The sequence below is a fragment of the Marmota monax genome, unplaced genomic scaffold (assembly GCF_021218885.2).
Source record: "Marmota monax isolate L192 unplaced genomic scaffold, Marmota_monax_Labrador192_F-V1.1 WCK01_AAM20220418_F8-fsc00064, whole genome shotgun sequence".
Taxonomy (NCBI): domain Eukaryota; kingdom Metazoa; phylum Chordata; class Mammalia; order Rodentia; family Sciuridae; genus Marmota; species Marmota monax.
The window spans coordinates 10951295-10977482 of NW_026694542.1; the positions used below are offsets into that span (position 1 = coordinate 10951295).

At 46.3% G+C, this 26188-nt stretch overlaps 1 protein-coding gene and 1 non-coding gene across 5 annotated transcripts; both read right to left on the minus strand.

The window, feature by feature from the left end:
• Nucleotides 1-830: 830 nt before the first annotated feature.
• Med24 (mediator complex subunit 24) lies at nt 831-25035 on the minus strand. Of its 4 annotated transcripts, none has more exons than XM_046420499.2 (27): nt 24960-25035; nt 24342-24504; nt 24170-24252; nt 15884-15922; nt 15399-15472; nt 14817-15049; nt 14625-14681; nt 13158-13269; nt 12869-13019; nt 12486-12599; nt 11904-11951; nt 11380-11462; nt 11028-11114; nt 10342-10453; nt 9334-9476; nt 8851-8888; nt 8243-8325; nt 7376-7554; nt 7159-7258; nt 6671-6846; nt 4223-4487; nt 3778-3959; nt 3485-3575; nt 3044-3143; nt 1907-1987; nt 1419-1567; nt 831-1279 (listed from the first exon to the last, which is right to left on the minus strand). In XM_046420499.2, the coding sequence occupies exons 2-27, from the start codon at nt 24400-24402 to the stop codon at nt 1163-1165; spliced, it is 2958 nt and encodes a 985-aa protein (XP_046276455.1). In that variant the 5' UTR covers nt 24403-24504; nt 24960-25035; the 3' UTR covers nt 831-1162. The 4 variants fall into 4 exon arrangements, with proteins under 4 accessions (XP_046276455.1, XP_046276454.1, XP_046276452.1 ...); XM_046420498.2 differs by having other exon boundaries at nt 24338-24504; XM_046420496.2 differs by having other exon boundaries at nt 24338-24545; nt 24960-25002.
• On the minus strand, nt 8520-8623 carry LOC124076616 (small nucleolar RNA SNORD124). Its single transcript, XR_006846405.1, has one exon. It is a non-coding gene; the product is annotated as a small nucleolar RNA SNORD124 (small nucleolar RNA).
• Nucleotides 25036-26188: the final 1153 nt, after the last annotated feature.

Consider the following 26188-nt stretch of genomic DNA (forward strand, 5'->3'; position numbering starts at 1 on the left):
AGTTACAACCAAAAAGTAAATAAATAAATAAAAACATTAAATTTTTAAAAAAAGAGAACTCAAATTCCAGGCCCGGTTATCTCTTCCTCACAGAGCACTCGTCCAATCGGCCCTTTCCTGCCTGGCTCAGCCTGCGGGTGAAGAGGTCCCAGGGCAGGGCTGGGATGTGGCCAGGGAGAGCTGGGTCCTCGCCTCCTTACCACGTGTGTGAGGCACACCTGTAACTGAAGGGTCCCTGCCTGGTTTGGGAGTGTCCCCCAAGCCAAGTGGAGCCACCATCCTCAAGACCTCCCACCTGTGGCTCCTCAGTCACCTCCATTCCCTTCCCCACCTGGTCCTTAGGCAGGGTCAGAGCCCTGCAGGATGGCTCAGGGCCTTCTGCCTCAGGCTTGGAGAGTGGTTTGTGAACAAAAAAGGGTTAAGGAGTTCCTGTCCTTATCTCCCCTGCTCTTTTTCTGGAGGGGACAGATCAAATTATGGGTCAATCAGACTGGGTGGGGCATGAGAGAAGAGCAGGACACCCTGCCCCAGCATCTTATGGCCTTCTGCCCAGGCTCCCTTCTCAGGGTATGGCTCAGGGCAGGGAAGGCGGTACCTCTCCTTTCCACCCCAGTCGAGTCTGTGGAAAGCAGCTGTTCTCATCCCCTGGCCTGCCCTGTCCTCCTGAGTGGACAAGCGGGAACCTGAGTCCTGCCTGCCTCTGCACCTCTTCCTTCTCCTCCTCCCTCCTCACCACAGGATTGAGCCCCTCCCGGCCACAGCCCAGCAGGAAGAGTGCAAGAAGAAGTCCCCATCCTGATCCAGGCAACACAGGTACTAGAGGCACAAAGGACCCGTAAGGACTTTTATTTACAAGTGAGCTTTCCCTCAGTTACTACAAAAATATATTTATATACATATACGAATCTGTAAAGTTCCTCAGGGCTAAGTGTACTTCTGGAATGTGGGGGACACCAAAGGCTGAAGATCCAGGCTGCTCACGCTCTTCAGGCATTAGCATAAGGGAGAGGAAATCACAAAAGAAACTGTGAAAGTCCAGAGAAGAGCAAAAATCTGGAAACTGACAAAGGGTTCTCATATCATGTGGATTTGAGCAACAAATGTTCCCATCTAACGCTCTTGGGCTGGAACCTAGCCACTCACTGTGGCTCCTCTAAGTCCCTCAGAGAGCAGCAATGGCTTTGGCAGCCACCTGGCGGCCCAGAGGAAGGCTGAGGTCTGTGATGGCCAGAACCACCTTGGGGCTGGACATGGCTGACACCTTCACCAGTTCTGAAACCTGCAAAGAAAGATGGACAAACGGCTGCTCACTGGGGTAGTTCAGGCAGGTGTGATGTCCCAGGAGGAAGGAGTCCCTTCCTTCTGTGAACCGCTACCCCTAAGGCTTGCCACCCTCCTCATCTAGATGTGGTACTCACAGTGGTGAAGGGCATGAACTGCAGGATGCTGCCCCGACTGCCCTGCTCCAGGCAGTCCACGCACTCCTCCATGAACCACTGCACAAACTGGGTGTGGGGGCCCGCGGTGCGGGAGCCCAGGATGGAGGAAATGAGCAGAAACAGGTTGGCTGTGCGGAGGGGGAGAACAGAGAATTCATGGGAGGATCTGAGAACAGGTCAGACTCAGGGGGAAGACGGGACTGGGAAAGGAAGACAAAGAAGTGCCGGAAGTGCTCTGGATGGGGATATCAGAGAGAAAAAGCAAAGAGGAAAACAGAGAGGAGAAGGGGGCAAATGGGAGCCGGGGAGACAGGAGAGATGGAGGGGAGAGGTGGGGACATGCGGTGGAGGGCAGTGAGGGGGTACTAGGAGGACCCCTTCCACGACAAGGCCTGCTGGCTTCCCCTGAGGAAAGGGGACTCCTTCCAGCTCAGCCCCCAGATTCAGACGCAGTTGAGAAGACTCACCCAGGACTCGGTTCAGAGGGTCCCTCATGTTGACTGTGTGGAGCTGAGAGGCTGAGAGGGAGCTGTTCATGGACCGGTCAGCTGTGGGACAGGGCAGAGGGGGCAATGCACTCAAAAACTGACTCTCCCAGGGCTAGTCCTCACCTGTCCACCCACAGGAGGTATTTGGTGTGTGCTGTGTTAAGAGAAGATCTTTGGATCAAGAGTCACAGTAGGGCCCCACATACAGGAGATGAGTGAGAAGAACTAACAAGCACCACCAGGGCCAACCTTGGCACTTCTCATGGAGTACGTGGCTTAACGCTCTCAACGCCCACTTTACAAATGGGAAAACTGAGACTCAGATTTGCAAAGTAACCAGCTATAGGTCACAGGTTTACAGGTGGCAGACCCAGCATCTTTCAAGCATGTGGTTGGTTCCCTAGTCTCTGAAAGGCCCCAAAGAAACTTCTACAACCTCTGGAAATAGGAGAAATTAAATACCGCCGAAGCCGCCTCTGGCAGGAAGCCTCGCAATGAGGGGAGGACAGTGAGAAGGTAATGACATCCAAGGAAGCAGGATGGAGAGGGCAGGAGGAGCGGGAATTAGCCTCAAGTCTCAGCCTGGGCCTGCTCCAGGCCACAGGGCATGTTTCGGGGGGAAGGAAGGAAGGCCACAGCTGGTGAGTCAATGGCACAGGCTGTGCCGAGGTAGTGAACTCCCTTAATGCAGGGTCACTCCTTAACCCTGTGCTGAGGAGGTTCGGGAGGGGTAGCTGTGGGGCTGGGAGGACCTGGGCAGAAGAGCTCCTTATTTATTTATTTATTTATTTATAGTGCTGGGATTGAACCCAGGGCCTCGTGCATTCGAGGCAAGCACTCTACCAACTGAGCTATATCCCCAGCCTGCAGAAGAGCTTCTTTAGGGACAGAGAACAGTGACCTTATCTCTAGGGGTAAGCAAGGGAGCATCCCCTAGGGAACAAAATGACACAAGCCCCTGCCACACCCTCTGACCAGCCAGCACAGACTGGTGACCAAGGCTGTAGCTGAGGTGCAGGGCTGAGGCCCATGGCAGGGATCAAGCGGAGCAGCTTCCCCAGGGAAGAGTGAGTGCCCAGGCAAAGAGGGGCCCATGCAGCCCTCCCACACACTCACTGGGACTGGAGAGGATGTTGGCGTCGTCCTCATTGGAGCTCAGCAGTCGCATCAGCTTTGATGGCTGCATGTCGTCCAAGGGAAAGAGGCTGATGTAATCCTGGAGAGCAGGAAAGTCACTAACACTTACCCCCAGTCCTCAAAATTCCAGCCACCAGCAAAGAGGACTGGAACTCAAGTCTGAGCCCACAATTGCATGCTGGCAATGCTGATCCCTTGCCTCACCCCTCCACAGACCCAGTGAGCAGATAGGACCTCGGCCAGGGGCAGCTGGGGGTCCACACAAGCCACCTCTCCAGATCTTGACTGACCAAGTCCAACCAGCTGAGGCGAGGGCAGTGCCCATGTTTCTGACCCTACTTCCCGAGGAGGCCTCTTTTACCAGCAAACACTCAGAAAAGGTGAATAGAGACATTAATAAGTGAGCAGAGAAGCCTCTACCTCAATGTCTTCCCGGTGTCTCTTCTTTTGGCGGGAGGATGCCTGTCCCTTGTGGGAGGAGTAGGAACTCAGGGCACACCATACAGCTAGTCTAGCAAAGGGTTCCAGGAAAAGGAGGTACAGTTAGTGGGAACCAGAACAAGGTACCTGTGTCCACACTGATCAAGCCCCACCTCACAGGATATGCCCACAGCCAAGCTCCCAAGGCGGTACAGGTTGGGGTGCCTAACTTTGGGCGGCAGGGGCTGGAGGCCCACGTGTGGGAGCCAGGCAGGCTCTGAAGAGAATCCTACTTCGCCAGTGCAGTGCCGGGGGGATCCATGAGGCTGTGCCACTTGGAGGAGTCGGTGAGCAGGCCAGGCAGGATGTGGCCCAGCAGGACGAGGGTCACTTGCTGCATGTCCAGACAGAAGATGGAATAGAGCAGCTCCACTGCCCGCAGCGTGTGCTCCTTCCGAGTCTCCTTCAACAGCTCCTGATGGGCAGGTGAGCCGGGCTGCTGAGGAGCTGAAGGCCCGACTCTGGCACTCAACACCCCTACCACTCCTGTGGGCTCTCTGGGCAGGTACGGGGGCCAGAGTGCTTTATTCCCCCACCCCCATCCCATACTCAGTATTCCCAGGAGGCTGCCCAGCTCACAGCAGCATCTTTAAGAGAATCCTAGCCAGCCGGGCTGGAGGCTGGTCTCAGGCTGAGGACACCTGCCTACCCCAGCCCACACCCACCCAGCCCAAGTACCTTAATCAGGTTGTTGCAGAACCAGTAAACACCTCCCATGTGCAGCAGGGTGTCGAAGATGTGGATGGAGCGGCTGTCCACCCAGCCCTTTTCCAGCACCTTGGCAAAGATGTCTGTTAACACCTCCTTGATGGGCCGCTTGGGGGGCAGCAGGTTCCAGTAGGGCATTGTGTCCACCCCCGTGGATGGGAACTTGATCTGAGTGGCTGTCTGCTGTAGCACATCTGCACACATGTGCTCCAGGATTGAGTTCATAATCACCATTCTGCAGGGGCCAGGGAAGAATATGCAGGCCAGACTTGGGTTGAGGGAATTAATGCCACTCTGTGCTAGTGGAAGAGACAACCCCATAGCCATGGAACTGGCTGGGCTTTCACCTGCTGGGCACAAAGCCTAGTAAAGGTACCAGGCAAGAGCTGGATCTATAGATGGATCTAGCAATATATTTATATTTTCTCTGCCTTCTCCCTCTTCAAAAGTCCCCATCCCCCAGGTCTGGATCTTGCCAACTCTCTGGAATAAATAAATACAATCACTTCCCCCTGGGCTGAGTGCTTGGTGGGGGGGTCCCCACCCAGCCTTGGCCTCTTCCCAAAGTAAACTGTCACTTCCAGGAGAGGGCCCAACGCCTGCCCCACAGGAATCTTCCCGGCCCTGGATAGCTGGGCAAGTACATACGTCTATCTAAAATCCTGTCATGAGAAACTTGAGCTGTAGGTACAGACCGGGGTCTGAGCACTGACTGTTCTGAGAACGCTGTGTGGCTCCGGGAAGGTTCTATCACTTTCAGCTTTCAGAGCCACTTTTTTCACCCATACAACGGAGCCACAGATTCTCCCTGTTCTTTACCCAAAAGGTCTTAAGGTGCTTAGGATGGGTGACGGCACAGCAAATATTACATGACTTGTTGAAGGAAAATGAGGGAAGAAAGGAAAAAAGAAAGGAGCAAAGGAAAGCAGGTGTGACTTCACAGAGCCCCTGGAACCTCACTTCAGCTATATCTCCTAAAATATCCTCTACAGCTGTCTTGTGAATTGTCACTCAACACACATTCACAGCCGCAAGAAACGGAAGCAACCCAAGTGTCCACAGAGGGATAAATGGGTGACCAAGATGCAGTATATCACGTACAATAGGATATTACTCATCCTTAAAAAGGAAGGAGATCCTGTCATATGCTACAACATGGATGAATTTTGAGGAACTTATGCTTCGTGAAATAAGTTAGTTGCGAAAGGGCAAATATTGCCTAACTCCAGATATGAGGTATCTAAAGTCATCAAATTCATAGACAGAAAGTAGAATGGTGGCTGCAGGAACTGGGGGAGGGAAGTTGTTGTTTAGTGTACAGAGTTTCAGATTTGCAAGATAAAAAATGTTCTGGAATCTGTTGCACAATAATGTGCACAGAGTTAACACTACTGAACTGTACTTTTTTAAAAAATACTTTTTTAGTTACACATGAACAGAATGTCTTTATTTTGTCTACTTATTTTTATGTGGTTCTGAGAATCGAACATAGTGCCTCACATGTGTGAAGAAAGTGCTCTGCCACTGAGCCCCAGCCCCAGCCCTGAACTGTAGTCTTAAACTTGGTTAAAATTAAATTTCCTGTCATGTGCTTCTTGTCACAGTTAAAAAAAAAAAAAAAAGCCAACTAAACAACTTATTGGTGACTACATGAACTAGAATCACTGAGTTCAACACAGCAGAGGTCACCAGAGAGGTCATGCAAGAGCCAGGACATGAAATAAATGTCACAAAGATCGGTCGGGGAAGGCTGTCAAATCCACAGATGGCTCATAGTTCCTCGAGAGCGACACAGCCAGATAAGCCCTTTGCTTTTCTGCTCAGTTAGTTCTCTAGAACTTGAGCCCTTTGAGGATCTGAATCGTAGCTGTTTGGGGTCTCCATTTCTGGTACACAGAGATGCTGGATTAAAACACTCCTGGCATAGAAATACACATTCAATGTTTGCTGAGCCAGCTAAATAAATGTTTGAATAAGAATTGGGGGGGGAGGGGCTGGAGTGGCTGCTCAGAGGTAGAGTGCTTGCCTGGCACATGTGAGGCCCTGGGTTCAATTCTCAGCACCACATACAAATAAATAAATTAAATAAAGGTCCATCAATGACTAAAAAATATTTTTAAAAAAATATCATTGACTTAAAAAAAAAAAAAAGAATTGGGGGGGCGCGGGGGTGGGGGAGGGAAGCAGAATGTGAGCAAGTCTACAGCCATGCTACCCTGAATGTTCCTGATCTCTGAAGCTAAACGGGGCCAGGCTGGCTAGTACTTGGATGGAAGGACCTGAGTGAGAATGGAAGCCAGTGAGGGCAGGAATGAGTGTCATGTTTGGGATGGTGAGAGAAGGATGTCCGTTACTGGAGGTGCTGACTTATCACGACATACCTGCAGGGTATGAGAAGGGCAGGGACAGTTTACTGACCTCTCATTGTAGAACTGCAGGGTGTTCTCACTATACAGTGGCCCTGCCAGCTGGCGGATCATCTGCAGTGACTTCTCACGCTCGTCCAGCCCCAGCATCCGGACATGGGCCACCAGCCAAGCCACAGCACACACGGCCAGACTGCATACCTTTCCCTTGATATTATCAGTGATTTTCTAAGAGGAGGGGAAAAGGGTGACTGGAATCGCTCTCTCCCCTGCCCTGCCATCATTTCCCCAGCCTCAGTGGGCAGCTGAGTGCAGCAGGTATAGTCTTAGGCCACAATCCACACCTCTTTCTACCACAAGTCTGACTTTCCCAGAGCTACCTGAGTGAGGAAGTGGCTAAGACTACCATTCTAGGGAAGACTGATGGCAAAACATGAACTCCGGATTAAAGATCTTCTTGTTCTTAGGAAACAAAACAAGCTATCAATGTCTGACTCTGGGTCTCAGGGAAAAGAAAAACTGCTAGAAAGATGGGGCTACCTGGATGGACTCGAAGGCTAGCACTCCATTCTCCCAGGCATTGAGGATTTCCAAGATGGCAGCCGAAATGCTCAGACAAGCTTCGTGCCACTTCATCTGCCTACAAAGAGTTGGCAGTAAGAGAAAAATCACCACAGGGGAGTAAGGAAGGGCTTAGAATAAAGGGTCTTGGCTCTATCCCACCACTGCCCTTAGAGCAGGCACCCAAACCACTAACACCAGCTTCATCTCTGAGGAGTTGTTGAGCAGGGCCACCAAGGATTCCACTTTGGTGGAGTCAGGCCGGAAGCAGGGGTGGTCAGGGTTCAGGATCTTGCCCTCCTCTGGCATGCAGGTCTGCATCCAGGTCTCAAAGAAGGGTACCTCTGCTCCTGTGCTTGACTCTGACAGAATCACCTGGGCAAGAGTGAAAGGAGAGACCCTAGTTAAGTGAGGAGGGTGAGCCTGGGATTTAATTTCTGTTTCCTGCCCCCTGCTATTTCCTTCCCAGCCTGAAGAACTAGGGGCAAACTGGTCTCAAGGGATGCAGACAGGGCCTATGCTGCCACCTAGTGGATGGTGTGGCTGTGGCACTAAAGTATGTGAGGTATGACTAGGGGCATCTATTGACTTCCCCCAGGGGTAGGCACCTGATTTCTGAGTCCAGCAACACCAACTGGCTTGGTGAGGAACAAATTGACCAATTATATTGTTATGCTGTGTGTATGTACAAATACATAACAATGAATCCCACTTAACAATGAATAATTATAATGCACCAATAAAAATTTTAAAAAGAAAATGCAATGTAATCCAGAATAACACTTCTACCTCACACATAAATTAAGGCCCTAAGAGTCCAAAGAATTTTCCCAAGAAAATACAAGTGTATTTTCCATGTTTTAACAAAAATAATGTTAAAGAAGCTATAGCGTCAATTAGTTGAATCAGAATAAAAATTCTGACCAATGGCAAACAAAAAAACAAAACCCCCAAAATAATGGCTTGGAAGACTTACGGGGTGAGGGGAAGATATTGATTGGTTGGTTCATCTTTGCCCTGCCTACTTGTCATTCCCTAACCCCACCTGTAGTCTTTCACTCACCTCTGAGCCATAGGTCTGGGCCACATGGCACAACATGAGGAAGGAGATATCAAAGAGCAAGGCACGGACTGAGGCTGTTTTGGCTGTGGAAGGGAGAAGAAGGCCAGCCCCTCAGCCCAGGGTGAAGACCCAAGGCCTGCGTCTGGATCATGAGAACAGAATTTGTCTTTTTGTTGTTGCTTTTTTTTTTTTTTTTTAGTGGAGCTAGGGACCAAACCTAGGGTCTTGTACATGCTAGGCACACACTCTCCCACTGAGCCACATCACTAGCCCAGGATTTGTCTTAAGGAAGGTCAGGGACCATATGGTTCCTTCAAAGCTCTGAGGCTCAGAATCCTTTTCTTGAGTCTCAATTAGAACATCATCCCTTCCTTGGAATCCTTGTGTATCCTCCAATACACAAACAAATCACAAAGGGAGCAGGTGGGAGAAAAGCAAAAGGATGGCATTAGAAGATCCCATTCCCAGCATCTCCTTCACTCAAGGCTCCCAAAGCTTTAGTCAGTCATGGCTCAGAGGAGGAAACCCAGCTGCCCCAGAAGAAGCAAAGGCAGCCCCTCTCTCTGCACCCTCCCTACTGCCACTGAGGTCTTGCAAAGTTGACTTACTGCTCTCTCCACTGCCATGGGTGGTGAATTCATTCAAACTGTGGAAGAAATGGACAGGGTAAGAGTTAAGCAACAGCCAGGAACTGAGGGCTGCAGGGCTCGGAGGGGCAGTCACTAGAATATAAACTACAGGCTAAGCTTAAAATGAACATCATTATACCAGGAAAAATTTTTTTTTCTATTATTAAAAGAGTTTTTAGGCCTAGAAAATAGCTCATTGATGGAACAATGTTCTATATGTCAAGTTCCAGGAAAATTAAAAAAGGCAACAGAAATATGAAGTTCCTTATTAATAACTGGGAAAGGAAAAGACTTCTTCGAGTCAAGAGAACTGGCTCCTCTGTCAAGGCCTCTGGCTGGGTTGCCCTGGCCTGGCCTGTGCATCTCAAGGTAGACCCAGACCCTGGTGCCCAACTCCTACTCTGCCACCTCCTCCCTTTAGAATGTCCTCCCCTCCAAGGTCAAGGGCTCAGTCATTCTCACTTGATGAATTTCCGGGCAAACGATTTAAGCTTCCCAGTGGCAGCAGCAGCAGCCAGCAACAAGTCCAGGCTCTTCCCAGACAGCATGTGTCCCAGGACCCCCAGCAGCCCCTCTGGGGACTTGGAATGGTCTGCATCCATCGTCTGGGGACAGGACAGGAAGTCAAGTCCTGAAGAACATTGAAGATCCCCACCCCACCCAGACACAGCCAGGCATATTTCCTCTCTTCACGTCTCTAGCAGCTAGCATACCACCTCTGCAATTTAATCTGTCGTTCTGCCTCCAACCTGGAAACCATTCCCAAAATCTAAACACTGCTCTATAATCCACCCCTCTCAACCATACTGTCATGATGGTAGTGGGGATAGGAAGCTTGGCTATTGTGTCCTTTCCCCCCCCACAGTTCTAGAGATTGAACCCAGAGTTGTTTTACCAATGAGCTACTTTCTCATTTCCTTCTATTTTTTTATTTTGAGTGGGTCCTACTAAGTTGCTGAGACTGGCCTTGAACTTGCAATCCTACTGCCTCAGCCTCCCAAGTCACTGGGATCCCAGGCCTGCACCACTACACCTGGCTACTGTGTCCTTGTGAGATGGCATCTCTGAAACACCTACACATGAAGCTTATAGTGGTAGCTGCCCTTGCCTTCCCCCTTTCTCTGCTTCTAAAGTAACTAAGACTGGAATCCAGATGAGAGAGATCTATGAGCCCTGTTTATTTATCTGGACATAGAGGAAAACCAGAAGGAAGAAAGGGAAGACTGCTGGGCACAGTGGCACACGCCTGTAATCCCAGCAGCTCAGGAGGCTGAGGCAGGAGGATCGTGAGTTCAAAGCCAGCCTCAGCAAAAGTGAGGCACTAAGCAACTCAGTGAGAAGCTGTCTCTAAATAAAATACAAAAGTAGGGCTGGGGATGTGGCTCGGTGGTCAAGTGCCTCTGAGTTCAATCCCTGGTACAAAAAAAAAAGAAAGGGAAGATCCTGGTGGCAAGGAAAGGATGCACTCACCTTGAGAATGTTTGTGACAGTAGGCTCTGCACGGAGGATGAGCCCGGGATTAGGCTGGATGTTGGCATTTTCTGATGACTTTTGCTGGGGTGCATGTTCCCGATCTGCTGAGCTATGGCCATGACCAGTTGGCAAGAGAAGGGGACAGGAACCAAGAGAAATTTTTCAAACGCTCCCTACTCCCTAGTCCAACCCCAGAAGCAGAGGCACAGAGGTGGTGGGAAGCATACAGAAATTCTGGGGGGCTGGGATGTAGCTCAGTGGTACAGTGTTTGCCTTGTATGCACAAGGTCCTAGGTTCTCTTTTCAGCACCACCAAAAGGGGAAAAAAAAAACTTTGGTGTTGGGATGAAGTTTATGAAAAGGTGTTCGATACTGGAATCACTTCAATTTGTCATGAGTCATTACATTTATTTTGAAAGTTAATTTAAGATTTGTTTTGAAAATTTGAATTTTTTTCTTTGGTCACAAAAGAGGGTGAGTTAAAGAACAGCAAAGAATAGTGTAAAACTCCGGTCTGAAGTCAGCATCTTCTTTCCCCCCTGGTTTCCTGTGTTACAAGGTATGGTGCCAGTCACTTACAACCCAGAGTTCAAACAGAAGAGGGAAAGGTACCAGCAGCCAGTCTGACATGACAGAGGGATGTCACGGGGCTCTTGAGGCAGCCCAAATGGACTTGCACTTACCGCTTGGCTACAAGGTTGGCGAAATTAGCTTCAGACAGAAGGCCCTGCTTGTTACATTCTTGGAGGAGGAAGTTTGTACAGTCACAGCTGTGAGGGAAAACAGGATGAGGGAAGTGGGCACAGAGCTAGGGCTTTTGAGGAATGGGAACAATGGGTTCCTGCCCTGTCTCCTCCCTCCTTCAGGATGAAGACAATTTGGAGTGCCCGAAGGCAGGCAGAATGACTGTGGATACTTGACAACATTGTGTTATCAACAAAGAGACAGGATCCCTTGAAATTCTTCTGACATAGAGAGCAGGGGAAGGGCCCAGACATCTTCTAGTAGCATAGAGGTAAGTAGGGGAGTTCATACTTGCAGCGCTGGTCAGCTTTGTCCAGCAAGGGTGTGAGCTTCAGCAGGAACTCAAAAGCACAGTTGACATCCTCAGTGAAGTCCTGCAAAGAGTCAGCAACTTCCCCTGGATTTTGGGTCCTCCATGCCTCCTGAAGCCTATGGTGTAGACTCACAAGGATAACATGCTGGGTACAGGAGCCTCAAATAGGCTGCACCCACCACTATGCCCCAACAGCTGGGTGGGGAAATGTTGGAGGCATCACTGCTCCCACGTGTCCACTCTTGCCCAACCATCATGGGCAACCTTGCCTGTGGAGGGTCCAAACTGAGATGTGTCCTATCAGAAGCCCAGGAGTGCATCCAAGGATGCTCCCAGGTGCTCAAGCACATCCATGGAATTCTAGCCTCCCCCCCCCCCCGCCCCCCGGCACACACACTCTGCTGCTCAGCCAGGGTCTGAGGGACCTCTTCTTGCCCTTGTTTCTCAAGGGAAGAAATACCCTTAGCTGCTCCCATCCTGCCATCTCATTTCTCCAACTCACCTTGTCCCCATGACAGTATTTCTTCAACTTCACCAAAACCTGTGGAATCTAGGGAGTGAGGTAGGAGAAAAAACAGGAATTTCAATTTCTTTTCTCTTTCACCCGCCACTGAAGGCCCCCCCCATTCCCTGCCCTGGACACAGTAACAGGAACATTACTGCCCTGGAAATGAAAGCATTCTTATTAAAGACCAATCTTAAAGTCCATGGGCACCCAAGCACCTGATTCCCCTCACCTAAAAAGACCTGGTGACCTCTCACTTATGCTGATTCAACAAAAAAATGTCATTTGCAAAAGTGGAACCCAAGCTTCAAGGGGGACCAGGACCACTTTCTCTGACTCCCTCAGCTGCCCTGCACCAACATGACCAATGACAAACTAAACAGCACCTCGTGGCAAGAAACAACAGAGGCCTGTCAAGTGGGCTAAAAAGACTTTCAGAGGAAATAATCAATTGGAACTTGTGCTGGGGACTTAGCAGGCAGGGTCTGATGCCAGCAGAAGGCACATGTCCAGCATTTCACTGCTTCTCCTAAGAACTATCCCTAGACGGGCTCTCTGTTGCTCGCATGTCCCAGGTACCTTGAGGTAGGTGAAAGCCGTCCACTTGAGCTCCTCCGTGCCCTCAGGAGACTCAATAAGCCCCACAAAGCAGGCTTTCCAGATCTCCAGGACAAAAAGCGGGGTGGGGATATGCTATAGGAAGATCCAAGGGTGGAGTATAAGAGAGTGCCCTGTTCCCCTTCATCCTTCTGCAGGCTCTGGGGACCAGGTTGGGTCAACATTAGGACTAGGAACCTAATGTTAAATGACAGGACTGTCATCCACTTAGTATCAGAGCATCCACTTAGTATCAGGGACCAAAAGAAAACCTATTCCTCCCAAGAAGTACCAGAAGACTCCTCCCTCCTTCCCCAAATGGCCAGCCCCTCTTAGGGAAAGGAGAGCCACTCGGCCCCTCCCACCTGCATGCGCTTCACCATCATCAGCTGCTCCACCAGGGGCTGCGTCTCACCGGTCAGGTTCATGGTGCCCTCGAGCAAGACCACTGCGTGCACAGTGGGAAAGCCAGTCTTGTGCAGCTGCTCTGAGTGCACAGATAGCATGGTGGGGATGCTGAAGAGAACAGACACAGGGCAGTGTTGGGGACTGAAGGTAAGAGCGAGAGGACAGAGTAGGTACCACATCTTCCCTTGACACCCCAGGGCATTTCCTCTCTCTCCCTTCACCACCTTCACCCTGGAAGCTGGGTACCTCCTGATGAGTGTGCCACACTGTTCAGCCTGGCTCCGGAGCTGGGGGTTGCTGAGATTGGCCAGGATCTCCCCAAGCTTCAAGAGCGAATGCTCAATGGCAGTCCAGGAGGCTGGCAGAGAGAAAGAAATGCAGAGCCATGATGGGAAACAAAGGAGAAGCAGAGCCTGGCCCCAATCTCCTCAATCGTGGCACTCCCTGGGCCCAGGAAACCGCACAGGGAGGCTTCCCCTGAGGACGACACAGAGGTCTGGGCCATGAGGGCAGCATGCACTAGAAGGGAGTGAGCATCAAAGGCCAGAGCCCCTTAAAGCCATTCCCGAGGGCCTGACTTCCAGGGGCTACACAACTGACTTCACTGACTGGCAGGCACATGTAGGCAGTGAGAGAGAGAAGTGAGGGAGGCTAGAATTCAGCAGCACAAAGACGGAAGTGACCACAAATTGGGTCAGAAGCAGCCAATTCAAAAGGCCAGCCTTGTAGTGGCCATCACTCCACTCTGGGCAAGCTGGGATCCTACACACTACCCACCCTTCATCTGGGCTGGATGATCAGGGCTCCCCCCTTCTGAAATGCCTCAGTTATACATCCTTCATGGCTCTGTTCCCTTAATAACCTGCCCAACTGGTCTAACCCACCCATCTCTCTCCTAAATGCCTACACTGCATATTTATCACTTAGTTATAAGTCATTTATCCTAGTTACAATTCCAGAGGGTCCAATGATGAATACTGGCACCAACCAGCCCACTGACTATCATGTAGCATGGGGCGGGGGGGGAAGAAGACAAGACCTGAGATCCATTAAAAATAAATATTCATTCACTTTCCAGCAATAAACATTTATCACATGTTCAAAGTAGGCAAGAAACTGTCAACATAGCCTATTTTGACACAGATTCTCTTTCTGGACTTTGCATTCCCAGACAATAAAACATATTTAGAGAAGTAATAAATAAACTAAGCTCTCCAACCCAGGACACTGGGTGTCACCCACTCTAACACTTATCAGAAGACAAAAGCTCCTTAGGTGGTCCTGAGTCACCACAGTCTAAGCAAGACTATGGCCTCAAGACCCCTCAGGGATGATGGAAGGCTTCCCTCCCACAGATCTTCCTGTTCTCAGGCTCTGGAAAGTTCCAACATTTTAGCATCTGAACTCGAGTGAAGAGATGGATGGTACACAGGCCTGATAGGCACCGAGTTTAAAGGGACATTTCAGGTCATACTCAAATTCAAGAGTTATTTGCTTCCAGAAGATGAGTAATATGGAAACACACAAGAACAGATGGTATAGTTGTCTTGTCCTCTAATTTTCTTTGCACATATGATGTACTAGTCTTGCTTCCCACTAGTGTGTAAGCTTGTTGAGGGCAGAGACCCTGCCACATGCTCCTTTGGGAGCCCCCCTCCCCCCTCCCCCAGCACCTGGCACAGTGCTGGGCAGACGACAATGCTCAGTAAATACCTGTTGGTTGATTGGCTCGGGTGCCACCCTGCCCAAGTCCCTGGGATGTATGCAAAGCTTACAGGGAGAGAAAAAAGGAAGTGGGATGGTTTCAGATTCTCCTGGAAAGAAGTGGGATGGCATCCTGCCTCTCCCCTCTCAATTAAAAGGAACAGCTACAAGAATAGTGGCACAGGTAATCAGGGGACATACAGGCCTCCTCTAGTTTGGCGATGTGCAGCAGGGCCCGATTCTTGGTGCTGCTGAGGGTATTCTCCAGGCGCTGCAGGCACATGGCAAGCTGCTTCTCCCCAGTGGCTGGAGTGCCGGCCTCCACTCCTTCCTGGAGCCGCTCTGCAGAGGCCGCGGTGCAGCGCAGCAGCCAGTGGAGGGCGCTGAGAAGGGCTCGGCACAGCCCAATGCACTCCTCTGCTTTGCCGTGACAGCTACCAGGAAAGGATGTGAAGTCTGTCTCTGATCCAGAGGCTGAAATCTGACCCACACCAATGTTCCCCAGAGAACTCTGGCACTCCCCTACTAGGGAAGAGAGCTGGAAAGCTAGCAAAGTCCTAGGGAAGACACCGAACTCGGCTGCCTTCCACCAGACAAGATTTCAAATGAGCTATTCCAAGTAAAGAGGCATTTCGACTTAAGGGAATAAATAGAAAATATGGGGATGGGCAGTTGGGTAGAAAAAATGTGGGAATCCACAGAGTTGATCTCATACTATATGCTAGGAGCTTCTCCTATACCTTGAGAGAATGCTGGGTGAGAATCTCGTCACCCAGCCCTTACCTCAGTCGGTCACAAAACATGTCCATGATATCCAGCAAAGCCTGAATACACAGGTCTCGGGAAAAGTCATCAAACTGTGGAAAAAAAACAACAGAGAGGTTCAAGGATGCCCCAGCCAACCCCTGGATCTCACACATAGAACAGGTGGCACAAGTAGGACTCCTGCTTTTCTTTCCTCCAATCTCAGGTTTCAGATTCAACAGCCTTCTCATATTAAAAATTGGCTTCTAGAGCTGGGGATATAGCTCAGTTGAGTGCTTGTCTAGCATGGACAAGGCCCTAGGCTCGATTCCCAGCACCACAATAAATAAATAAATAGATAGATAGATGGCTTCTACTTGCTAGCCCCCACTTCCCAGGACCTCCTTTCCTGATGGTAAGGGCAGCATCCAGCTTCACAAGTCATAAGAGGTGGGCCTTGCTGGCACTATCATAGCTCTCTGGTCCCTGTATCCTACCTGGCTGGTGAGTGGTTATGTTCATACCTTACTGATAGCTGTGAGAACAGAAGAGTAGGACACCATCTAGAGGGAAAGAAGAAAGAAAATATTCAGATTACTAGTCTCCTACTCAAAAGGAACAATGATGCTTAATGTTGCTGCAGCTCTGAGACTCTGACCCCTTCAAGAGGCCTCCTCAACCCATTAAACAATATATAATAATGCCATACATTGCCCTATTTCTACTTCTATCAGACTCATTGCAAATGATACCATCAACATAAGCCCATTGAGATGAGTTTAGGGCCAGGTGTGGTGGCGCATGCCTGTAATCCCAGTGACTCAAGAGGCTGAGGCAGGTGGATTCCAAAATTGAACATAGCTTCAGCAACTTGTTGAGGCCCTGAGCAACTCAGCAAGACCTTGTCTCTAGTAAAATATAAAAAAGGGCTGGGGATGTGGCTTGGTGGTTGAATGCCCCTGAGTTTAATCCCTGCTACAAAAAAGAGATAAGTTTGGGGGTACCCAAAGGTGCTATATTTCATGTTCACATGCTACTTGTCCATATAAGCAAGGTTTAACTGACTACCAGTGAGTAAAAGAACCAGCAAGGGCTAGGGATACAGCTCAGTTGGTAGAGTGCTTGCCTTGCATGCACAAGGCCCTGGGTTTGATCCCTAGCACCACACACAAAAAAAAAAAAAAAAAAAAAGAAAAAGGAAAAGAACCAGCAAAAGTGAAGGCTATATTATTTTATTCCTATAACTTCTTTTTTTTATTTTTTGGGGTGCTGGGAATTGAATTCAGAACCTGGTGTATACTAAGCATACATTCTACCACTGGGCTACAACTCCCCCAGCCCTATTCCTATAACTTCTATCATGAAGAGTAATTTGAGCTGGGCGTGGTGGTGCATACCTGTACCCCTAGTGACCTAGGAGGCTTAGGCAGAAAGACATCAAGTTTGAGGCTAGCTTCAGCAACTTAGTGAGACCTTGTCTCAAAATAAAATAAAAAGGGCTGAGAGCAAAGCTCAGTGGTAGAGACTCTGGATTCAATCCCTGGTACTGGGAAAAAAAAATGTGATCTTGGTTGAGGGTACAGCTCAGTGGTAGAATGCTTGCCTAGCATAAATGAGGCCCTAGGTTCAATCTCCAGCACCACTAATAAAAAAAGAGGAGGAGGAGCGGGAAAGAGAGAGGAAGAAGGGAAAAAGGAAAGAGTAATCTTATTTGGGCAGAAACTAAACAGAAACAAACATCTATGATGAACAAGGGCTACCTTCACTTTGAAATATGGAGTGAGCTTCCAAAGTTGAAATTTTTCCTCTATGTTCCAAGTAATTCCCTTACAACCATCATTACACATGCTGCCCCCACAATCAAGGAGCTCCTTGAAGATAAGGACACTCTTATTCAATGATTACCTCAATCTGTTTTTTTGTTTTAGTACCAGGGATTGAACCCAGGAGCACTTAACCACTGAGTCACATCCCCATCCTTTATTTGTTTATTTAATTATCTATTTAAATTTGAGACAGGGTCTCACTGAGTTGCTTAGGTCCTTGCTAAGTTAATGAAGCTAGCTTTGAACTTGTGATCCTTATGCCTCAGCCTCCCAAACCTTTGAGATTACAGGCATGCACCACTATGCCTAGTTGACTACTACAATCTTGATATTTATAGAATAAATTAAAATGTATCTTTGGCTGGGTGAAGTGGGGTATGCCTATAATCCCAGCGGCTCAGGATTACATGCCTATAATGCACAGGCCTGGAGTTTGATCCCTCCCCCAAAAAAAACCCAAATATTACACAAACACAGGGCTCTTTTTTTTTTTTTTTTGGTAATAGGGATTGAACCCAGGGGTGCTTAACCATTGAGCCTCATCCCCAGCCCTTTTTTATATTTTTATTTAGAGACAGGGTCTCACTGAGTTGTTTAGTGCCTCAATCAGTTGCTGAGGCTGGCTTTAAACTCACAATACTTCTGTCTCAGCCTCCCAAGCTGCTGGGACTACAGGCATACACCATCACGCACGGCTAATACATAGCTTCTGGGTAATATAAATTTGGGAATCCTTGATTAAACATATATACATAGTTTTCTTTTTTCTTTCCTTTTCTTTTTGTAGTACTGAGCCTTGTACATGCTAGGCAAATGCTATTCCACTGAGCTATAGCCCTACCACTTTTGAGACAGGGTCTAAATTGCCAAAATTGGCCTCAGCCCTCTGCGTTGCTAGGATTACAGGTGTGCACCACCACAGCCAGCTTACATAGAGCTTTCTTTATTGTAGGACTTCTCAGAACTATAATATATTCATATACAATGAGAATTTCTAAGATGGCTGGAGATAAAACAAGCAAAATTGTTCAGATTTTTTTGACCAAAGGGTCTCATTTACCTAGTATTTCCAAAATACATTTTGGGAAATTCTACATGAACAGAAAGTTCCCTGAGGACCTGGGAAGAGTATTGAATTTATATCTGTTTCTCCAGCACCTAGCACCGGGCCTGCTCCTAACAAAGTTTTCATTACTTTAAATAGTTGAATTTTAGGGCTGGGATTGTGGCTTAGTGGTAGAGCACTCGCCTAACATGTGTGAGGCCCTGGGTTCCATCCTCAGCACCACATAAAAATAAATAAGTAAAATAAAGATATTGTGTCCAACTACAGCTAAAAAAAAAAAAAAGTTGAATTCTAGAGACTGGAGTTGTGGCTCAGTGGTAGAGCACTTGCCTGGCATGTGTGAGGCCCTGGGTTCGAACCTCAGCACCACATGTAAATAAATAAATTAAATAAAATATCCATTTACAATTAAAAAATATTTTCTTTTTTTTTTTTTTTAACATTTATTTATTTATTTATTTTAGTTTTTGGCGGACACAACATCTTTGTTAGTATGTGGTGCTGAGGATCAAACCCAGGCTGCACGAATGCCAGGTGAGCGTGCTACTGCTTGAGCCTCGTCCCCAGCCCCTTAAAAAATATTTTCAAAAAAAAAGCTGAATTCTATTAATTAATTAGCTACATTCTGAAAAAAAATTTATCTTAAAATAAATTTGTTAGTAAAACCTATTCAGGGGAAGGTAGGAGATGTGAGCATAAGGAAGATAGTAGAATGAAACCGACATTATTACTTTATATATGTATGTGACTGTATGACCAATGTGATTCTACAATATGTATACTCAGAAAAATGAGAAATTATATCCCATCTATGTATGATATATCGAAGTATATAAGTGTATTCTACTGTCATGTATAACTAATTAAAACAAATTTAAAAATTAAAAAAAAAAAAAGTAAAACCTATTCGTCACCATAAGATGGAGGATACCCAGTTCAGAAGAAATAATTTATCCTTGGGGCTAGGGGTATAATTCATTTATTGAATGCTTACCTAGTATACACAAAGCCATGGGTTCAATCTCCAGCTCAAAAAAATTGAGATGGAAATTTTTTAATATATTTTTTCAGTTGTCAATGGACCTTTAATTTATTTATTGACACATGGTGCTAAGAATTAAACCCAGAGCCTCACACATGCTAGGCAAGTGCTCTGCCACTGAGCCACAACCCCAGCCTGAGATAAAGAATTTATACTGAATAAATTTAGAACATACATAAAATCTCTCAAGTTGTCAAATGTTTAAAAAATAATTATAATCTGGTATGCATACCTATAACCCATGTGACTCAGAAGGCTGAGGTAGGAGGATCACAAGTTCCAGGTTAGCCCTGGAACAAGTTCATCTCAAAATAAAAAAAAACAGGGGATTTGGCTCAGTGGTTAAGTGCAATCCCTAGCACAAAAATATAAAAATAAAAATTAAAAATTAAAAAGCAGAATGCAATGATAGAAACTACCAGAATAATCACCCACCTCCTGGGTTGTCTGTCTCCGCTTAAGGAGAAGAAGCCTCCAAAGATTTGAGAAGAAAGCTACATCAGCTTCAATGACCTGAGTATGCATTTTCCCTCCACATATAAAAATGATCCATCACCTAAACAGACTGCTCTCTGTTCAGACATCTTTAACTAGAATTCTTGAACAGGAGCAAAACACAGAGAGGGCTTAAATACAATCAGTGTTCAGAAATACCATCAGCAGGACATACTGTGAAGCCAAAGCTAGTGTCTGACAGTGATCAGGAAGCTGGGAGCCTGCCTGGGCAGAATGAGCATAACCTTCCAGGCTAGTGTTTGTTTATTTACATCTGATGTCCCCATAGCAAGAGCTTGGTAAAGAACTGAACTTTGTTGGATACCAACCTCTAGGTGGAGCTGGCTGTTCCCAGTAAAAGAGACCCCACACTACAAGGAAAGAAACTCCTAATTCTGCATGTTTTGAGGAATGTTGTTAGACAAAATTAATTTATGGTCTTCAAATTGTGAATTCTGTAGGTTCATCAAATTTTTGTTAAGTATATTAATAAAACACTGCTCCAGAGACCTGAAAACACTTTCCACGTGGTAAACTTTCACACAGCAGGACTTAACCTATTCCAGTCTCATTAATTCCATCAACATGCTAGCTCTGAACCACCACAAACCCCCGAGGCTGGAGGACAGTGGCATGGCCAGCTGGACACGTGGCTCGCCCAGCCTGACCTTGCAGCTGCTCTCTAATCCTCTCTGCTCTTCTTCATATTCAACACCCCAACTACTCCTAAGTGCCCTCTCCAGGCACAACACTGGACCAAAGAGCCTCTTGACTCTGAAGAACGAATTACTGATTTTGCATAGCACTTGACAGGTCATGAAGGTCTTTCATGTATATTTATTTCTTACTCTCTTCAGCCTCTTTCTCCTTCTTGCCTTTCTCATCACTGTTTACACATCTCAAGATTCGTCTACTTTTGAAAGAGCTTCCCGCAGACCCCACATTTCCACTTAGCTACTCACTGTCTCTACCCACCCTCTTCCGTGTGCTCTTCAACTCACTCCAATCACTTCTGTTCTGACCACTCTGTGAACCTTCTCGTTAAAGTCATCAACTAACTCATGCTGTTAAACCCACTGGATCTGTTCTGATCAACTTCCTTGTTTATCCATCTTCCTTTCCCTTGCCTTCTCTTTTCTTTTTTTCCTTTGCAGTACTTGGGATTGATGCTAGCCAACAGCTCTTCCTCCCCCAGCTCCTCCCTTAGCTTTTTTTTTTTTTTTTTTTTTAGTACCACAGATTGAACTCAGGAGTACTCAACCATTGAGTCACATCCCGAGCCCTGCCTCTTTTTTTCCCCCCATGGTGCTGGGGATTGAACCCAGGGCCTTGTGCATATGAGGCAAGCACTCTACCAACTGAGCTATATCCCCAGCCCCCCAGACCTTTTTTTTAAAATTTATTTTATATTATTATATTTTTAGCTGTAGATGGACACAATACATTTATTTTGTTTCTATGTGGTGCTGAGGATCAAACCCAGTGCCTCATGCATGCCAGGCAAGCACTCTACCACTAATTAAATGTGTCAATATTGGAGTATCTATATGAATCAGTCATGAATATTTTCCAAATGACAAATCTGTGATTTGCAAAAATCATACCTGGATAAAAGATCTATTTGAAGTGCAAGAGAGAGAGATCAATGGATTCTAATGTTAATAGCATGTAAAATCTTCTTTGATAGGGCTTCAGATTACCTGTCAAATTTTAGTACAGTATCAAAGAAAAACATCCAGTTATCTTTATTTATTTTTTAAATATATAATATATATATATATATATATATATATATATATATATATATATTTATATATTTAATTTGTAAAAATTTTTTAGTTGTATTTGGACACAACACCTTTATTTATTTTTATGTGGTACTGAGGATCAAACCCAGTGCCTTGCACATGCTAGGTGAGCACTCCACTGCTGAGCCACAACCCCAGCCTCCTCAGTTATCTTTAAACTTATTAATATTTTTTCTTTTCAAATTAAACATCTAATGTGTAAAATCAGATTTTCTTCATATGCTTTAAGCAAAATAGCCTATTATGACAATTGAATGTAGATCCAGGTATTATGGCACACACCTATAATCTTAGCAACTCAAGAAACTAAGGCAGGAGAATGGCAAATTCTAGGCCAGCCTTAGGAACTTAGCGAGCTCCTATCTCAAAATAATATAAAAAATAAAAATGGCTGGGGACGCAGCCAGTGGTAAAGTGTCCCTGTGTTTAATCTGCAGTACCACAAAAAAAAAAAAAAATTGAATTCAGAAGCAGTTTTGAGAATTCACATGTCTATTTAACCTAGACATTACATTTGCAAAAAAGTAAAACAATGCCATTTTATTTTTCTTTCTTTTCTTTTTTTCCGATAGTACTGGGGATTATACCCAGGGGTGTTCTACCACTGAGCTATATTCCCAGAACTTTGTATTTTTTATTGAGATAGGGTCTTGCTAAATAACTGAGGCTGGCCCAAACTTGCAATCTTCCTACCTAAGCCTTCTAAGAGTCGCTGGAATTCCAGGCGTGCCTCCATGTGGCAACAGTGCCTTTTCCTTACTAATATTTTTTGTTTTGAAAAATATGGTTATTATTCACCATAATGTTATTTATGTTAATATGTAATGGGGGAAAATATGTAAATTTTTTTTTACTTTTAAGTGAATTCATAAATTAAAAACTGAGAAACATAAGAAATATTTATCAGATAATATGAATAGATATGATGCACATAAACAAAAGGTTTGTGAGAGTCATAATTTTTAAGAGAGCAGGGGTTGTAGCTCAATAGCAGAGCACTTGCATTGCTCATGTGAGGCACTGGATTCAAACCTCAGCACCACATAAAAATAAAGAAACAAAGATATTGTGTCCATCTATAACTAAAACAAAAATTTAAATAATAATAATAATTTTTAAGAAAACTGCTGGGAGCCATTAGCCAAGTAGGTATGACAATTTCCTTGCCAGCGTACCCCATGTTGCTGACATGTTGCAGTGACATTGAATGTAGGTGACCTTGCTCAAGGACCAAGGCAGATTAGGGTGTTCCCGGTTTTAAGATAATCATGTTTAGGGCGTTCCCGGTTTAGGTTCCAGGTTTAAGGTTTAAGATTATTCCTGCTGGGAATAGGGCGTATCCTGCCTGAGTTCCCCTTGAGTTCTCACGGGATTCAGACAATATATTTTGGAGATAGAAGCCCAGAGAACGTGGATTTGGGCAGAGAACGTGGATTTCCCCAGAACGTGATTGTAGACGGCTGGTGTGAGTTCGGGAATAAAGAGTTGCTGTTTGAATCTACAAGCTGTGTGGTGGCTCGTGATTGTGTGCCCAGCCAGACTGCGGCATTTGTGCCCAGCCAGACTGCGGCATTGTGCCCAGCCAGACTGCGGCAGAAAACAAAGGAGTCCTGAAAGCAAAAATGCTGCCCTGGCCATAACAAATTATTTTCAGTTCTTAAAAATACCATGAGGGGACTGGGGTTATAGCTCAGTGGTAGGTCACTTGTCTTGCATGCATGAGGCGCTAGGTTCAAAACTCAGCAACACATAAATATAAATAAATAAAGATACTGTGTCCATCTACAACTAAAAAAATATTTAAAAAAAAAAAAACAACAACATGTGATTTCTGCCTCCCAGACCTTGCACACATTTTTCTCTTTGCTTTATACACTTTCATCAATCTGCCTGGTTCTTACAAAACATTCAGATCTTAAGCCTGAATAGTTTAACATGGCTTAAACATCACTTCTTCCAGAAAGCCTTCCCTGATTGCTCAGACTGAAATTGGTACCCCTTCTGTGTACTCTCATAGTACCTATACTCTTTATCATAAATATATCCTGTGATTGATTAAACATCTGTTATTACCCACTACATCCCTTATGTACTGAGATCAGCTCGTTTATAGTTATGTCCCCAGGAGTTAGCACTGTCTGGCAAATATAAGCATTTGCAAACACTTTTTTTTTAAAGCATTTGCAAACACTTTTTTTTTTTCCGGGGTGTGGGGTACTAGGATTGAACCACTGAGCTACATTCCCAGCTCTTTTTACTTTGAGACAGGGTCCTAAGTTGCTTAGGGTCTGGCTACATTGTTGAGGTTCACCTTGAACTCCAGATCCTCCTTCCTCAGCCTCCTGAGCAGCTGGGATTACAGTCTTGTGCCACCATGCCTGGCAGCATTGGTAAACACTTATTGGTAAACTGAATGTAATATTCATCAAGATAAATGAGTTATTATGTTTGCAAGAAAAGTGCAGTTCAGAAAGTGCTCTATTCAAATTCACTTAAAATGTGTAAACTGACAACTGCATTCCAAGTGTTTTACCTCTAAAACCCTCACTCTTTGGGGGATGGGGGCAGTTTACCTGGGAACTAATGGCATACTTCAGATAAGACAGGATGAGAGGATTAGGGGAAGGTCCAATCATGGCCTGCTCCAAAAGTGCTTCTGCAAGGGAAATAACAAAGTAAGACTGAGTGGTTGCTTTTGGGGGTTTATTCCTCCCATCCATCCTTCCCGCTTTACTTGAGACCTGCCAGGTTGAGAATGTCCCAGGTGGCTCCTTTGGGAAAGAATTTCTTCATGTTGATTGCCCATTGGTAGTCACTCCATCGCTCCTTCCAGGCTTGCAAAATGGCTTGCTTCAGGTTCACCACCTTCATGACTTCACTCTGAGGAGGCGAGGCCGACAGTCGCCAGCTTTGAGGTAAAAGAAATGGAAAGAGAGAAGGGATGAGGTGCTGAGGGCAAGAACAGGGAAGGTAGAGTTAAACAGAAAGGAGATTCGGGAAAATAAAGCAAGGCATAAGAACCGGACGGAAAATAAAGAGAAATCCCGTCAAGATCTCCCCTCCTGAACATCCTCCCTTTAACTGGGGCACTAAAAGAAGGTGTCACGTTATGTATAACTATAATGCACCAGTAAAAAAAATATGGAAAAATAAAAAAGAGAGTGTCAAAGGGGCTGATACAAAAACTAACAGAGGGCAGGAAGGGGTTAACCCAGCTCCGGTTGTCTCATTACGCCCTTAGCTCTCGCTGTGTCCCTCAGCCATACCACCCCAAATCCTGACAGCCCTCTTTTCCCCATCTTCTCCTGAAATTATAATTCCCCACTTCCATTTCATCCACTACCACCCCAAATTTAAGCCTACCATACAATCGAGTTCTAGATCTTAGGCAACGCCATTTTGGCACCTATGAAGGAACTCGTTTTCTATTGGCTGGGGATACCAGATACTAACCAATGAGAATGCAGCAAGAGACAGGCTCCCGCCGCAGTGTCTTCTGGAAATTGTAGTTCGTTCGACCCGGGTTGCGTACGTCTAAACTAGCGGGAAAACTACGGAATTAATCTAGTGGGCCTTTCTCTCCTTCAAAGGACAACATCAAGGAGCTGAGGCATCAAAAGATTCAGAGGCTAGGCAAGCAACCAGGCGTTGTCCAATGACGTCACTGTCTACCAGACCCTCAACTGCATTCTGACACCCCTAGTTAGTAGGCACTGCAAGCATGTTATGCTCAGTAACACGTTCTTTTCCGGCTTTGCCCTATTCACCCACTCACTCCAAAGCCCTGGCACCACCAGAGTTCTCATTTCTACACCTGTATTTCAGAAGTGACACTGAGGCGTAGTTAGTTGCACACATCACTACCTCACTCTAAAATCTGACAGTTCTCCCAGAATCTCCAGGCTATGCATACTGCTTGCATGCAGGTTAAGATCACCAAACCAAGTAAAGTCTAAGAAACTGTCCAAAAGGACCTAGGGAGACGTGATGAGGTAATGTGGTACTGTGAATGAGATCCTGGGACAGAAAAAGAATATTAAAGAAAATCTTACTGGGCACGGTGGCACATGCCTCTAAGTCCGGTGACTTGGGAGGCCAAGATAGGAGGATTGAAAATATAAGGACAGGCTGGGCAACTTAGCAAGATCCTGGGTCAAAACAAAAAATAGGGGCTGCGATTGTGACTCAGGGGTAGAGCACTTGCCTAGCATGTGTGTGGCACTGGGTTTGATCCTCAGTACCACATAAAAAAATAAATAAAATAAAGGTATTGTGTCCATCTACAATTAAAAATTTTTAAAAATAAAAATATAAATGGTTGGGTTGTGCCAGGCGCTGTGGCCACACCTGTTATCCCAGAGGCTGCAGAGGCTGAGGCAGGAGGATCACAAATTCAAAGCTGGCCTCAGCAATGGCAAGGCACTAAGCAGCTCAGTGAGACTCTGTCTCTAAATAAAATACAAAATAGGACTGGGGATGTGGCTCAGTGGTTGAGTGACCCTGAGTTCAATCCCTGGTACTACCCCCCCAAAAATGGTTGGCTTGTAACTCAGTGGTAGAGTGCTTGCCTAGCATGTTTGAGGTCCGGGGTT

Excerpts from the sequence above, each read along its gene's own strand:
- Med24 (XM_046420496.2), bottom strand. Across the intron at positions 14,682-14,816 it reads CGCCAAACTAGAGGAGGCCT|CTTTGCATACATCCCAGGGA; the intron begins GTATGTCCCCTG and ends TCTCCCTGTAAG. Across the intron at positions 1,568-1,906 it reads CCCTCTGAACCGAGTCCTGG|CCAACCTGTTTCTGCTCATT; the intron begins GTGAGTCTTCTC and ends CCCTCCGCACAG.